The sequence below is a fragment of the Setaria italica genome, chromosome VIII (assembly GCF_000263155.2).
Source record: "Setaria italica strain Yugu1 chromosome VIII, Setaria_italica_v2.0, whole genome shotgun sequence".
Classification (NCBI taxonomy): domain Eukaryota; kingdom Viridiplantae; phylum Streptophyta; class Magnoliopsida; order Poales; family Poaceae; genus Setaria; species Setaria italica.
Window position 1 is genome coordinate 39,143,074 of NC_028457.1, and position 14,368 is coordinate 39,157,441.

General features: G+C 42.7%; 1 protein-coding gene across 1 annotated transcript; it reads left to right on the top strand.

The window, feature by feature from the left end:
• The first annotated feature begins 9,767 nt into the window (after positions 1-9,767).
• Positions 9,768-13,013, top strand: LOC101774282. The gene is made up of 7 exons (XM_004979943.2): positions 9,768-9,923; positions 10,140-10,226; positions 10,351-10,599; positions 10,695-10,862; positions 11,798-11,851; positions 11,949-12,095; positions 12,406-13,013. The coding sequence occupies exons 1-7, from the start codon at positions 9,768-9,770 to the stop codon at positions 12,775-12,777; spliced, it is 1,233 nt and encodes a 410-aa protein (XP_004980000.1). The 3' UTR covers positions 12,778-13,013.
• The last annotated feature ends 1,355 nt before the right edge of the window (positions 13,014-14,368 follow it).

Genomic DNA, 14,368 nt, shown 5'->3' on the forward strand with positions numbered 1-14,368 from the left:
CGAATCTATTAAGCCTAATTAGTCCATGATTTGACAATGTGTTGCTACAGTAAATATTTGCTAATGATGGATTAATTAGGCTTAATAGATTCGTCTCGCCATTTAGATTCGTCTTATGTAATGGGTTTTGTAAATAGTCTACGTTTAATACTCCTAATTAGTATCTAAACATTTGATGTGACACATGCTAAAAATAAGTTAGTGGAAGAAAACGCCCCCTTAGTTGAAGGGAGGAAAAAGAATATGTTGCTCTCCTTGCAGAATTCATGTCTATAGGACGAAGTGATTTTGGGGAACAGGGTAAATATGACTATAGGAGAAGTCTGTTCCCATTGGAAATTGTTCATATATGAAGGCAAAAGGTTATGTTTGAAGAGCAAGTTACCAAAGCCAGCATTTTCTCCCTTCTTTTCGAAATAGCTAGTCTTTGTGGTGCTATACCTAACAGCTGGGCTGTAGTCTTTTCGAAACAGCTGGGCTGTTTGGGCTTTTTTCACAAAAGGCAACAGCTGGGCTGTTTGGGCTGGCATCAATGGGCTCTTCTATCCAAACAAACCCTTAAGGTTCATTTTAGTAGTTCGGCTAGCTGCTGATCAAAAGCTGGTCCCTCGCTTTATAGACGGGCAGTGATGCCTTTTCCCTTCCACATTAATTTGTCCTAAGAATCCTAAACATGAGAATATTCACATAGTTGTAATTTTGGGGTGCTATGGCAAAATAATTGTAGTTCTATAATTTAGGCCTCAATTATGCTTTCCCATAAAGTTTTCTCATGAGTCCTCTAACTTCATTTTAGATATAAATTGATAATTACGTATTCTTCCCATAGACATACATTTAGTTCCGTTCTCTTGTCAGTTTGTTTTATAATGTAAGTCACTCCAAAAAAAATACTACTATATTCCCTCAAAAGAAAAATACTACTTCACTATAACATCAGGTCCGCCTGCTCTTCAAGCACCTCCTCCAGTTCTTCCTTGTGTGCGCCAAGAACCCTGCCCTTCAAGAAAACAGGTTTTCAACCCTGTCCTTAGCTTTCTCCCCCTTCATGAACAGGAAGGTTGGCACTCCCTTAACAATTGCGTCTTAACCGTGTTCATTTCCTCAACATCGATGTCGACCTTCAAGGAAACGACATTTCGGTACTTCTTGGCTAGACCAGCAAAAACTGGACTCATCTTGCGGGATGGACTGCACCACTTCGCGGAGAAATGAACCACCACCAGCTTTCTGGGGTCGATCTGTTTGCCCCACTCCTGAAGGCTGTTGACAGTGATCACCAACTCCTCCTATTCCTCGATCTTCTGTTCAGTTCTAATACCGGATTGTTGGTGTTCCGAGATACTTGTTCTCTGATCTTGGTCTCCGCAGCATCAACCTCTAAAGATGTTAAAGTACTTTTCCTCCAGTTAATGGTTGCATGGACCTGTACGAGAGAAGGTAGATGCTGGATACCAAAATCGAAATCATCATGCTTGGACCTTGTTACCCAGGCATAGAGTTCTAGCTGAAGCCTTCGGAGCAGTGGCATGGCTCCAGCTTCAAACTGTATGCCCTTCCCACCATTATAATGACTGCTAAAGCATAACACCTTGAGGCACTGAAAGCCATCCTTGCTACTCACGGTCATGCTTGGACTGGTATATAGATCTAGTCTCAGAACGACTAAGTTAGGCAAGCTCCCCAGGGCATGGACAGCTTGTTCTTCTACTTGTTCAACATTGATATGCAGGTGAGTGATGGCTATGAGAGAGGCCATCTCCTGTGGAACTTGCGGGAGACAGCCGCGTATTCTCAGCTCAAATTTTTGCAGGTTTTGGGCCAAGGAATAATGCAGCAGTAAGCCAAGCAGAGGAAGAGGGTAATTATCAAGTAAAAGGGACTGCAGGTTTGATTTTCCCAGCTCCTCGAGGAGACGCTTCACAACCTGTCGTTCGGTTGCCATATGACTGTGAAAATGATTAAATCTTATCACCAGCATCCTCAGAGGCCCCAACTTATTAGCATGCCCTGCTAGTTCCGAAGCAAGTGTTCCATAACCACCCAAAAGGACTTTTGATAGTTCCTCCAAATTTTGCATTCGCCTCAATTGTGTTGGCAATATTGCCAATTCATCGGCAAGCAAAGATACCAGTTTTGTGTCTCTACACAATACTGGTAATAATCTTCTTACTCTTGTTCGCCTTAAATCTAGGGTAGTCAATTGCTCAAGTGCCATGATTGGTTCGGGCAGCACGGTGACATCAGTCCCGCCAAATCCCAAGTACCTCAGCAGAGACAAATGCCCAATGCTTTCCAATCCTTTGTTCTCCAAGCCCTTGGTATCCTCAAGATCCAGCACCCGCAAATATTTCAAGGCACAAAGATTAGAGATCCTTCCAGCATCCCCTGAAAATGCGAGGGATCGCACCCTAGATAATTTTAAAAGACAGTATGTGTTCGAGATCAAGGTGTCACCACAGTCGAGACTGACTCGGCAAACCCTTTCACAAGGAAATAGTCCAGACTTCAACTCTGCACCTGCTGGTGTAATAAAGTTTTCTTCGGTTGATATGGATTCCAAGAAATCAAAGACAACACCATGAACAGTGCAACCAATTGGCTGATCGTCATTGCCATCAAAGGCCGGTTGGATCAGCCTCCTACTGATAAGCTCATCAAAGTAGCTCTCCCCTGTTTCCCATGAACTATTTCCATGCCTTTCAGGGATAAGCCCTTCAGCTACCCATCTTCGTACCAGACGATCCTTCTTGATGTCATAATTTCCTGAAAAAGCAGTCAAGTACAAGAAGCAAAACTTCAGAGGTTGAGGTAGATCAGCATAACTGATGTCCAGTATCTTTCTCATTGGTTGTGACTCAGGATAAGATTCATCCAATTCTGAAGGAATAGCCTTTTTAAGCTTTTCTGACTGCAACGACAGTTCGGCAGATGTCCTTCCTAAAAACCCTGCTGTAACAATTATGGCCAATGGCAGGCCACCACACACTTCCAATATTTCCTTCCAAGATTCTTCGAAATGATCTGGCCATTCTTCTTCTTGAACATATAAACAATTACAAAATAAGCTTTTGGAATCAGTCTCATTAAGAGCGATCATCTCATAAACAACATCATTGGGACATCTAGATAATGATATGGCAATATCCTTCATGCGAGTTGTTGTCAATATCCGACTTCCAAGATCATTATCAGGTAAGGCACAAATAATAACCTCCAAATCCTGTGTACTTCGTATGTCATCGATGCAGATGAAATACCTAGCATTTGAAGGTCAAACATAATTAACTAGGTGCCAATATTAAGTAATACTGAAAATGCCCCTACAATACAACACTTTTTTTTGTATAAACTTAAACAATACCAGCTATTAATAATTTGTCTACAAAATAGATCAGGTTTCAGCAAATTGGTTTTGACTTGCTATCCATCTGAAAGAAATTCCCATGCAAGGTTTCCCAACCTATTTTTATCTCATCAAAGGGAAAAGCCAGATTAGCAAGCAAAAAACATTTAGTAACATGTTTTGCAAGGAAAACATTTAGTAACATGATTATTGCTATAAACGGGCCCAAGAGGCAGATGGTCCAAGAGAGGTAGAAGTTTAGTACTGCTTTGTCCATCCAATATAACCGAATTAACATAAATATTGCATCCAAGAGAGATTTAAGAAGATTGGCTAAACAAGAAAAGTTATACTCCCACAAAAAAATGATCAATCAACGAATTTAATGTAGACACAGCTATCATAATCATATCTCTTAAAGCAATTTGACAACATAAATGAATCAAACCTCTTATACCACTAACAAACCATATAAGGACTTCTTCAATTTGCAAACATGATCCTCCTTACCAGGCACTATGAACCCTTCTGGTTGGTCCATGTATATCTCCTCCTCAAGCTCTCCATGTAAAAATGCAGTCTTCACATCTAACTGCTCAAGCTCAAGATCACGCATAGCAACAATGCTAAAGAACGTACGGATTGAGCTATGCTTCACAACTGGGGAAAACACATCATTGTAATCAACACCTGGAATCTGACTGAAGCCTTTAGCTACAAACCTTGCCTTAAACCTTGGAGTCTCACTAGGAGATATACCCTTCTTCCTCTTGAAGATCCATGCAACGCACGGTCTTCTTATTTTTAGGCAAACGCACCACGTCTCATGTGCCATTTTTCTCCAGGGACTGCATCTCTTCTTGCATAGCTGAGATCCACTTCTCGCGGTCTTCAGAAACAATGGCTTCAGTGTACGTGGTCGGCTCATGAGCGTTCTCCACCTGTTCAGCACAACTAAGAGCATAATGAATCAAATTACACTCTTCAATCAACTGGGATCGAGAGCCACAACTTCTCTTTGCTCCGCAAAGTGCAATAGGCTGGTCGTCTTGCTCAAAACAAGAGATGAGTGCTGAACAGTATCAATAGTGTCATCAACAAATTCATCTTCCTGATCATCCATGTGCTCCACCTGCATGCTCACATTCTACTGCTCATCATCAGATCTGTCTGGTACAATATCTATGGGAGAACTGTCATTAAATATCACAGATTCATTAAAAACAACACTCCTGCTCATGAAAGTCTTTCTTATTTCAGGATTCCATAGCTTATATCCTTTTACTCCAGAACCATAACCAAGAAACAGACATTTAATAGCTCTAGGCTCCAATTTTCCATTATTAACATGAGCATAAGCAGTGCAACAAAAAACTCTCAGCTGTGAATAATCAGCAGGTGTACCAGACCATACCTCAATAGGAGTTTTCTTGTTGAGTGGAATAGAAGGCGACCTATTGATCAAATAGCATGCGGTGTTGGCGGCCTCTACCCAAAAACGCTTGCTCATCTTTGCGTTGGACAGGATGCCACGAGCCTTCGATATGATGGTTCTATTCATGCGCTCAGCCACACCATTCTGTTGCGAAGTGTACAGAATGGTGCGATGCCTCACAATGTCTTCCTTCCTGCAATAATCATTAAACTCATGCGAGCAAAATTCACCACCATTATCAGTACAAAGCAGCTTTGCCTTCTTCTCAGTTTGCCTTTCTATCATTACTTTCCACTCTTTAAAAGCAGCAAATGTATTATCTTCACCTTTCAGAAAATAAGGCCATACTTTTCTAGAGTAATCATCAATGATAGTTAGCATATAATTTGCACCACCATATGAGGTCTTTCGAGAAGGTCCCCACAAATCTGCATGTACATACTCAAGTTCATCTTCATGTGCATCTTACTGGTGAGATCTTTTGACATGCAGATCGATTCCAGTTTCAACCAAAGTTCTGCAACAGTTTGCACCTGCAGCACTTCTTGCAAGATATCATTAGAAAGATGAAGTTGAATGAGCGACAAAGCCTTACGATCTTTACGTTTCTCCTCAGGAGTCCATTCTTCCTTCTTCTTCTTCCCGAAGTAAACAAGCGCCTCATCCAGGTCCTGTGATTGGGCGAGTATCGCCCTCATCTTCACTTGCCACAGCGAGAATCTCGTCTAGTAGTTGAGTGGCGGTAGATCAAATTTCATCGATGCCATCGCATTGCCCTGATTTGAAAAACTCAGCTTTGATACCACTTGTTATACGCTACGGCGGAGGAACGACGAAGTAAACAAGATCAATCGCAGAGAGACATGAGATTTAACGTGGAAAACCCTCCCAATACGAGAGGGAAAAAACCACGGGCGCTAGCCAACAACAATCTTCACTATATCTGGGTGATGTTACAAAAGCCGAAGATTTACAACTTGGGGATACCCTAACTTGGGGCCTTCCCGTATATATAGGGAGGTGGTCCATATATATAGGGAGGAAAAACCCATACAGTCTCGTCTATTAGCAATATGGTACTAATAGGTGGTGTACTTCCTCTAAACGCTAATGGGCCGCTTCGTTTTGGCCCGCTTCACTTCAGCCCAAGAATTTGGATCATAACCCAACAATTTGTTAGGACAACTAGTGCCACCAATGAGCCTGAAGAACTTGTGGCTAGAAGGTTATGGCAGTCGGAGCTTTCCTGGCTGGCTCATGGCCATTTCTCATCATCTCCCTAATCTTACTTGTATTGAATTGAAGGATCTGTCGGCATGTAGCAATCTACCACCATTTGGACAGTTGCGGTCTCTAGATAGCCTGTATCTTCGAAAGTTACCCAACGTTACAAAAATTGAAAGGGGTGTCTGTGGTGGGAAAGGAGCGTTCCCTCGATTGGCAAAGTTCATAGTGGCTCATATGGATGGTTTGGAGGAGTGGAATACCACATGCTCTGGCGAAGATGGTGTGGAGGAGTTCATGTTCCCTATTCTAGATGTACTCGATGTATCTCATTGTCCAAAGTTGAGGTTGAAACCATGCCCACCCAAATGTCGTGAGTTCATAATATTTAAAAGCGACCAAGTTATATCTTCACTGGAGGAGGTAAAAACCAGCAGCGATCACTGCAACTCTACTCCAACCACCACTAGACTGGCTATCAGCCAGACAAAATAGCACCACAGTTCCAGGCTGTTTCACCACTTCCGGCCCGACCCTCCAGGAGTTGTAAATTTCGAGCTGTTACTACCTGAGGAGCTTGCTGGAGGGCATACAGCAACTCTCCTCCCTTCAGTCACTCGAGTTGAGTGATTGTCGCAGCATATCAGCACCGCCAGACTGGCTGAGCGACATCTCCTCTCTCAAAAGGCTCGTCATCAGGGAATGTGTTAGAATCAAATCTTTGCATGCATGTATACAGCAGCTCACCAACCTCCAGCAGCTAGTTATTCATCGGAACCGGGAACTGGAGCAGTGGTGCGAGTCAGAAGAGAACAAGGCCAAGCTCGCACACATTAACACAGTAAGTTCATGACCACCGCATTTATTTTTCTAAATCCGGCATTCAAGTTTTCTAATAAAACTTATGTACTTGCTGTTTGTGATTTCCATGAGAGTATAAGCTAGAGCTAATCGGTCGCACTTTTTTTCAACTTTGCAGATGTATAAGCTTGACCGAGTGCCATAAAAAATGCCACCAGGGTAAAATGCGGGTCATAACCAACTAGCTGGACTTGAAAAGTGCGATGCCTGTAGAAGTGCACTTCTTATGTCTGTAGAAGTGCAGCTTCAGTTTTAACATACTTGTCTTCACCTATTCTCCTTCTGAAATTGCTTTTGACCCCCAGCCTGTCATGTGGCTCACTGTGAGACATTTCTGGGAAACAAGCTCAAATCATGTTTAATCAAATGATCTTCATTAGCCGCTGCATTATTAGATCTCAGATACCGGGGAGCTTAAAGAAGCTGTAGTGTAGTTCACTACATTTCCTCCAGAGGCCCATTAACGCTTTCAGCACAGACGACATTGGAACTCCAACTGCTTATGTCAGTGACTTGTGACTGTACAAATAAACTCTGTTCGGTTCTTCAAATTCTGCAATAGATTTTGTCTTCTGCTCAACTTTCCTTCTGTCCTCTTCTCAGTAATTTTTTTTATGTTGGGCAGACAACTCCCCCCCCCCCTCCCCGCCCCTCTCTCTCCCCCTCCTTGAATGCTTAATGCACCAAATTAACCTAGATACTGAAGATCACATTTTACATGAAAAACAGGGCAAGCATTCCTGCAAGTAAGAATTTTTTTTTGTCTTATTTTTTTGATACTTGATAGCGAAAGAGGGAAAAAGGATGCAGCACAGCAGCAGCCAAGAACAGGGGATGTAATTCTTGCAGGCAAAGCATCGATCAAACCTTTGCCACAATGCAGCCGCGTGCTTGCTTGGCTTCATGCGCAGCCCGGCGCGGTGAAGAACCATGCCTTCTGGTCCGCTCCGTGCACCGTGGCCGACCGCGTCTTCGTCTTCTCTTCCGACGACCACACTGCGGCAACCAAGCGGGCGAGCGGTGTGGTTGGTGGGAGCTGTGCGGTGCCCTCCACTCTGTAACCGTTCCCGGCGCCGCCTCGCAAAGCCCACATCGTCACTCAGCGCCGGCGGGAGGAACTATTATGATCTCGCTCAGAAAGTCAGAATATCTAGCTAGGTAGCAACGCCAAATAGGGCAGGATGGCAAGGAATTTCGGGTTTCGGAGCAAGGAACATAACAGAGCGCGGGCATGCAGAATCGGGAAGACGACGAAGCTATCAGGTTCAGAGTTTCAGGTATGAGTTCAACGATGATGATTCCATTCCTTGCAGAGGATGCAAGCGCTCCAATTAAGGGGGCGACCATACACCTAACCTTGCAAATGGTTTGGGCTGAAATAACTTTAATAGTTTGAATTTTACTTTAGACTTCCTTAGCTTGGATGCTAATTGGCTAACACTGCTAACAAATTCACTTGGTTTGGACTCCACCTCCTTAGCAGTTTGGTGTAGTGTGGTGAGGGATAGTTATTATTGGAGTTCTAATGGGTCGTACCCGTGGATCCAAGTTGTGCCTCCTGAGCGCCTTCTTGGTCATGACATTGAGTTCTTACTAGCTTCATTTTCGTTGACAAAATATAAATAAGTTCTTACCCTACTTACCTTACCCTGATATGAGAAGGAAAAAAATAGTGAAGAATAAGTTTGATCATGGGCTCTTGCTTTTCAGCCTTTGACCAGGCGTCAAGTGGGCTGGAAGTTTTCGTTCTTTTTGGGCCTTGTATGTTTGTGCCCAACAACAACGGATAGCATCACCGTCTCAAGTCAAACTTGCAAATCATTTAGGAGAGTGTCGATTCAAAAATTAACATGTTAAAAAATGTCAGTCGAACATTCAAAAGTTATGATCATCTTTCACTAAAAAGACTTGGACCAGGTATGTCCTTGGTAATCAGCAACTGACAGATTGGCTTAATTATTTGTTGGCATCATATTGCTCGAAGTCAAGTATACGCTACGATTAATTTAAGTATTTACCCTCGAAATTGAATAATCGTTAGCAGCTAATAATCACTTAACAAAAGATTTGGAGTAAGTCTACACCCGATAATCACGCAATCAAAGGGAAGGATGTGGTCGATTATCTGTTTGAAAGGAGCAAATTAGAGCTTTAAAATTTCCGCAACAATGATGATAGATCGACCGACGACCAAGACATTTACTAGTTGGATAATGTCTGCACCCACATTATATATCTACTTGGATATACAATCATCTTTACAAATTTCAACATTGTTACAAATTCTTTACTTGGAGTACATCGATGATGTCTCTGCATTTGCATCTTTACAAATTCAAGGTCAACTATATAGCAACTAACCGATTGGTAGCTACATAGTTAAGTGACATAATCAACGTCTGTTCATGGAATTTGTCAACTCTTGGAATCAGTTTGCTGATTTAGTTTTCTGAGCTCACTTATACTTTTAAAATCCATGGAGTATAGAAAGCTTTTTTGAAACAGCACCTCAATACCTTGGCGACAATATACAAAAGCACCTCGACGGCATGAAACCTCGGCATCAGGTGCTACCAAATGGCAATTATTCACTACATCAGAAGGAGAGACATCTTCTTTCAGCTCTGACCAATCCATCCGTGTGGTTCCGCGAACATGCTAGCAACTTTCGAAGCATCTTCTTCTTGTGTCAAAGCGTATGGAAAAAACAATACTCTGCCGCCACACATATGATATACATCTTGATTATAGAAGGTAGTAGCTAAGATAACTTTGTTTCATTCCATAACCTAAAAGAAATACTCTGATGGAAGAAACAGGCCGGCCGAGACGTACATCTCCTGCCTTTTAAAAGCCCATGCATGCTGAAGAGAAACCGAGATAACAACAGGGATCTTACAGATGGCAGTGACGCGAGCGTGCTTGATCGCGCTGGTCGTGGCCCTCGCGGTCGTGGAGGCGGCGGCGGGCGCTGCCGCCGGGACGTCGGAGCAGCGGCGGCGGCAGGTGCGAAGCCTCCTCAAGAGGCTCAACAAGAATCCTCTCGCAAGCATTCAGGTACTCTTCATGCTCTGGTGTTGTCGTTCAGTGGCTTCATGATTTGCGTGCAGCACACTAATTTACCAAAATTATCTGCATATTTCTACTTACTTTTTGCAACTGAAAATTTTCACATGACCTTCGGATTCATTCCAGTCCTAATGCATGTATGCATAATCCTCTCTTCTTTTCTACTTTTATTGCGAGTACTGATTCTATGAAAATTAACAACAGAGTGCAGATGGAGATATCATAGACTGTGTGCCCATCTCCAAACAGCCTGCATTGGATCATCCACTCCTCAAGAACCATACTATCCAGGTTCATCTCAGCTGCACAATTGCCCTTTTCATTTCATAGTTGTATGCACTGTGCAGATCGACTAGCTGCAGTTCCCCCCCAACACCACATAAACACTTTGCGTGCATCATCGTCGACCTTCCAGATGCATCCTTCTTACCACCCAGAAGGCCTGAGCGATGACTCCAACATCGCACCACATCCAATCACCCAAACATGGCATCAGAATGGCTGCAAGTGCCCTCCAAACACAATACCGATCCGAAGGACCAAGGAGGAGGATGTCCTGAGGGCTAGCTCTATCAGGAGGTATGGGAAGAAGAGGCCAAGGAGCATACCGAACTTCTTTTCCGTTGATGATCCTAACAAGCTCAATGTGACGATTGGCCACCAGGTATACAAAACCTATTCAAGAATCACCATGCATTGTACAATTATTATTTTAAAATTTAATTATCATTTAACTTCATTTACTCTCTCATTGAGCAGCACGCCATAGCGTATACACCGAAGGCTAGGTACTATGGAACCAAAACCAGCATCAATCTGTGGCAACCAACTATTGGGAGGGCCAAAGATTTCAGCTTGGCCCAGCTCTGGATCTCTGGGGGTTCCTATAGCGGCAACGACCTCAATACAATTGAAGCAGGATGGCAGGTTAGACCTCCAAGGGAAACATTAACCCACCTTCATAAATGAACGCTGACATTCAGCTTCCATGGTATATGTGATGCTGAACACTCACCCACATATATGCATGCACTACGGGATTCACTCGGCAACCTCTTTATGAAGGCATGCATGCACATCCAACACCTATGAAAGCTTCGAAAGACAAAGGCTCCCACATCTTTAGAGTAATAAAGTAACCAAAAGGCGTGTCGTTTTTTATGAGCACATTACCTACCACTAAAGGAATAATTAGCTAAGAAAGTAAGCACCTATGCTAAGTCAGAGACTTGATTACTTGAATTCGGATGGGCAGGTTACATTACAAGGAATCTAACCAACTACTCAAGTTGGACCCTGGATCTTGCAATATTATAGAAGAAAACATCCAAAGTCTGTTGTCTTTACTCTATAGAAGATCTTGTAGCATTTATTTGTTAAAAAACAATTGGAATCCCTAAAAATTTTGGCAATATACGAATGATTTAGGTTGAGGCAAACTCACTTGGCAAAATGGAATGGGAGTTTTCATCCACATCGTGGCCTAAAACAATAGCTCATATGAGGTGAACCTTGACACATCTTAAAATGACGAAACTAGCAATAGCCATAGCACCAAGTTACGATAGAATGCTGCAATAGGAAGTGAAATCGATGAAACTAAGCTTTTAAGTGAACACATATCCAAGGCGTGACGAAAACGGAGAAACTAAGGGTTGGGATGAAAGAGAATATATATAGAGCATTTAGTAATTAATGGAAATACTTCATATGAGGACCAAATTAAACTGTATCTTCATAGGTATTTTGACAAACTCTTGGCAATAAATTTTGTGATTCCTATGCATTTTGTAATGCATATTATGAAGTCATGCAATCTCTTTCAGTATGGCTAACGGCCTGTTCTCTCCACAAAATTGCAGGTTTACCCTGAGTTGTATGGAGATAGAAATACAAGACTCTTCATATACTGGACTGTAAGATAAGCATCACATTAATTCCTTTTTATCTTTATCAGTAAGTTAGGAAATGGCATATAAGTTACTAATTCTTTATTGCTACCGAATATTGTAGCGTGATGCATATCGAAGAACAGGTTGTTATAACCTACAGTGCTCAGGGTTCATCCAAATAAACAATCAGATCGCCATTGGTGGTAGCTTCTCCCCTGTATCCAGTTACGGTGGCTCACAATATGAAATAACTATTTTAATCTGGAAGGTAAAATTAAACAAAAATCTTTCACATTCCAAGCATAGCAAATCAAATTCATGGATGGACACCGATCGAAAGTGTGCCAGCTTCTTGTTCTTAATTTCTTGAGACAAAAGTTCAATTGTAAGTTGAGGCTAACCGTGATGACGTTGGCCTGTTTGTGGTCTCACTCACGAGTCGAGTTGTTCCCATGCACGCAACAGATTTTTCCACAAATGCAACTAGATCTCTGATGTTAGCCTTTCGAACAAAGCTTGAGCTATATCCCCTTGCCATAATCCTGTCTGATGATCTCCAGTAATTTTTTTGCCTGCAGGATCCAAAGGGGGGCAACTGGTGGTTGAAAGTAGGAAACCATACTTTGGGCTATTGGCCATCAACCATCTTCTCCTACCTGCAAATTAGTGCATCCTATGTCATGTGGGGAGGAGAGGTGTACTCGCCTTACGCCGACCAAACTTCGACAGACATGGGCAGTGGGCACTTCCCTGGGGAAGGGCTCAGCAAGGCCAGCTACATCAGGAACATACAAGTGGTCGATCCGTTCAACAAACTCAGTTCACCAAATGTTCTGGGACTGGGGAACAAGCAGCCCAACTGCTACAACGTGGAGAGCAGCACCAATAGCGTCAACTGGGGCACTTACATCTTCTATGGAGGACCAGGGAAGAACCCTAGCTGCCCATAGTAGAACCCTAGCGCGCGGCACCATATCGATCTCCTTGTCACATGACGGATAACCCTTTAGCAATGCATTACGTACGCATCACTAGAGGCCCAGTAAGTATTGTTAGTGTCTATACTAGCGCTTGTATATGTGTTGCAACATGTGGCGCTGCAAGCATAAATTGCTTCATATGTAGGTATCTACATATGCATTATATTGGGTAAGATATATATGAAGTTTGGAAGAAATATGTTAAATTAAAGTTTGTAACAAATTATATTGGAGTTATGTTTGCACGTTTTGAAATGTTAAATTGTTAGTGGAACTAAGTATGCACTGCATATAAAGTACAGACAATCAATTTGTTGTCTCTTAAACCTATTGTCAGTGACTCCATACAATTGCTGACCTTTTTGTCATATCCGGACTTTAGTACAATAACCGCAGCCAAAAAAAATTCTGTCACATTGGAAATGTCTTTTAGTTCGTCCGGCGAGCCCTGTGGATTCTGATGAACTTCGTCGCTCTTGCACGCAGGGCAACCATTCAGAGGTACATGTATTATGTATGCACGACATCAGGGGTGGGTGATACAAGATGGCCGGAGTTGTAAAGTAGGGCAATGACATGGCACCCAGTTCCCAATTCATGAGCTCGTCGTCGGGGATTTGCTTCTTGACAAAGGCCAGTTTTGGATCCCAAATCTCGACGAGGTCAAGTCTACCCTATCTTGAACTCGGGCGAGGTTTAGACACAACGAAGATGGAATAATGCTTGAAACGTCTTCTCATTGAATAGTGAACGTAGAAATTTACAACGGGGTAGGACTCCCCTTTTATAGTGCCTCGGAGGACATTTTACATTCTGCAAACGTCCTCAACCCACCACTATATTCCGAGAATATGCTTTACATGAAGGTCATTATTTGGAGGTCACGCTTTTCACGCCACCTGATAGCTTCGCAAATCACGCTCTTACAAGGCTCTGTAGATCACGCCTTGACCTCTTCAATGTTGTGACTGCTTCAACGTATTCCCATCGTCTAGCTTCGCTCCCAGAGTTGCATCCTTGCTTCCGAGGTCAGCTTGGCTTCGGGAGTCCTAGTCGCCTTGAGACCGCGACCAGGATATGGTTAACTTCGCATTCTGCCTCCTGCTGAAAGGAAATGGCCCTGCATAAAATAGCTAGACAACTAGGCAATTCGAGATTAGTTTCGGGTGCTTGTGGTTAGGATCAACCAGCTCAAAGAATAGTTAATTCCTCCTACCATCGGGTCGAAGCTGTCTCTCCGTGTTGCATTTTCCACCCGAGGTTCAAGGGTTTCACCCGAGTCTTGAACAATGTGGTGATGATCAGAACGCGCTCGAGGTTAACCGTCTTTTTTGGCGATCCCCAACAGCCAGAAACTGCTTGTGGCGGGGACGTACTGACACTGAAACGACATTTTGAATTTAATAAATTTGTGACATTTTGAATTTAGAAAATTGGATTTGACTTCTAACTCTGAGGGCCTTGGAACACTGGCAATCATTTTTTACATTTAAGAGAATTTTTTAAAAAAATCACATTTTCATATTATATAAAAATTACATTAATAAAAACACATCTTGTT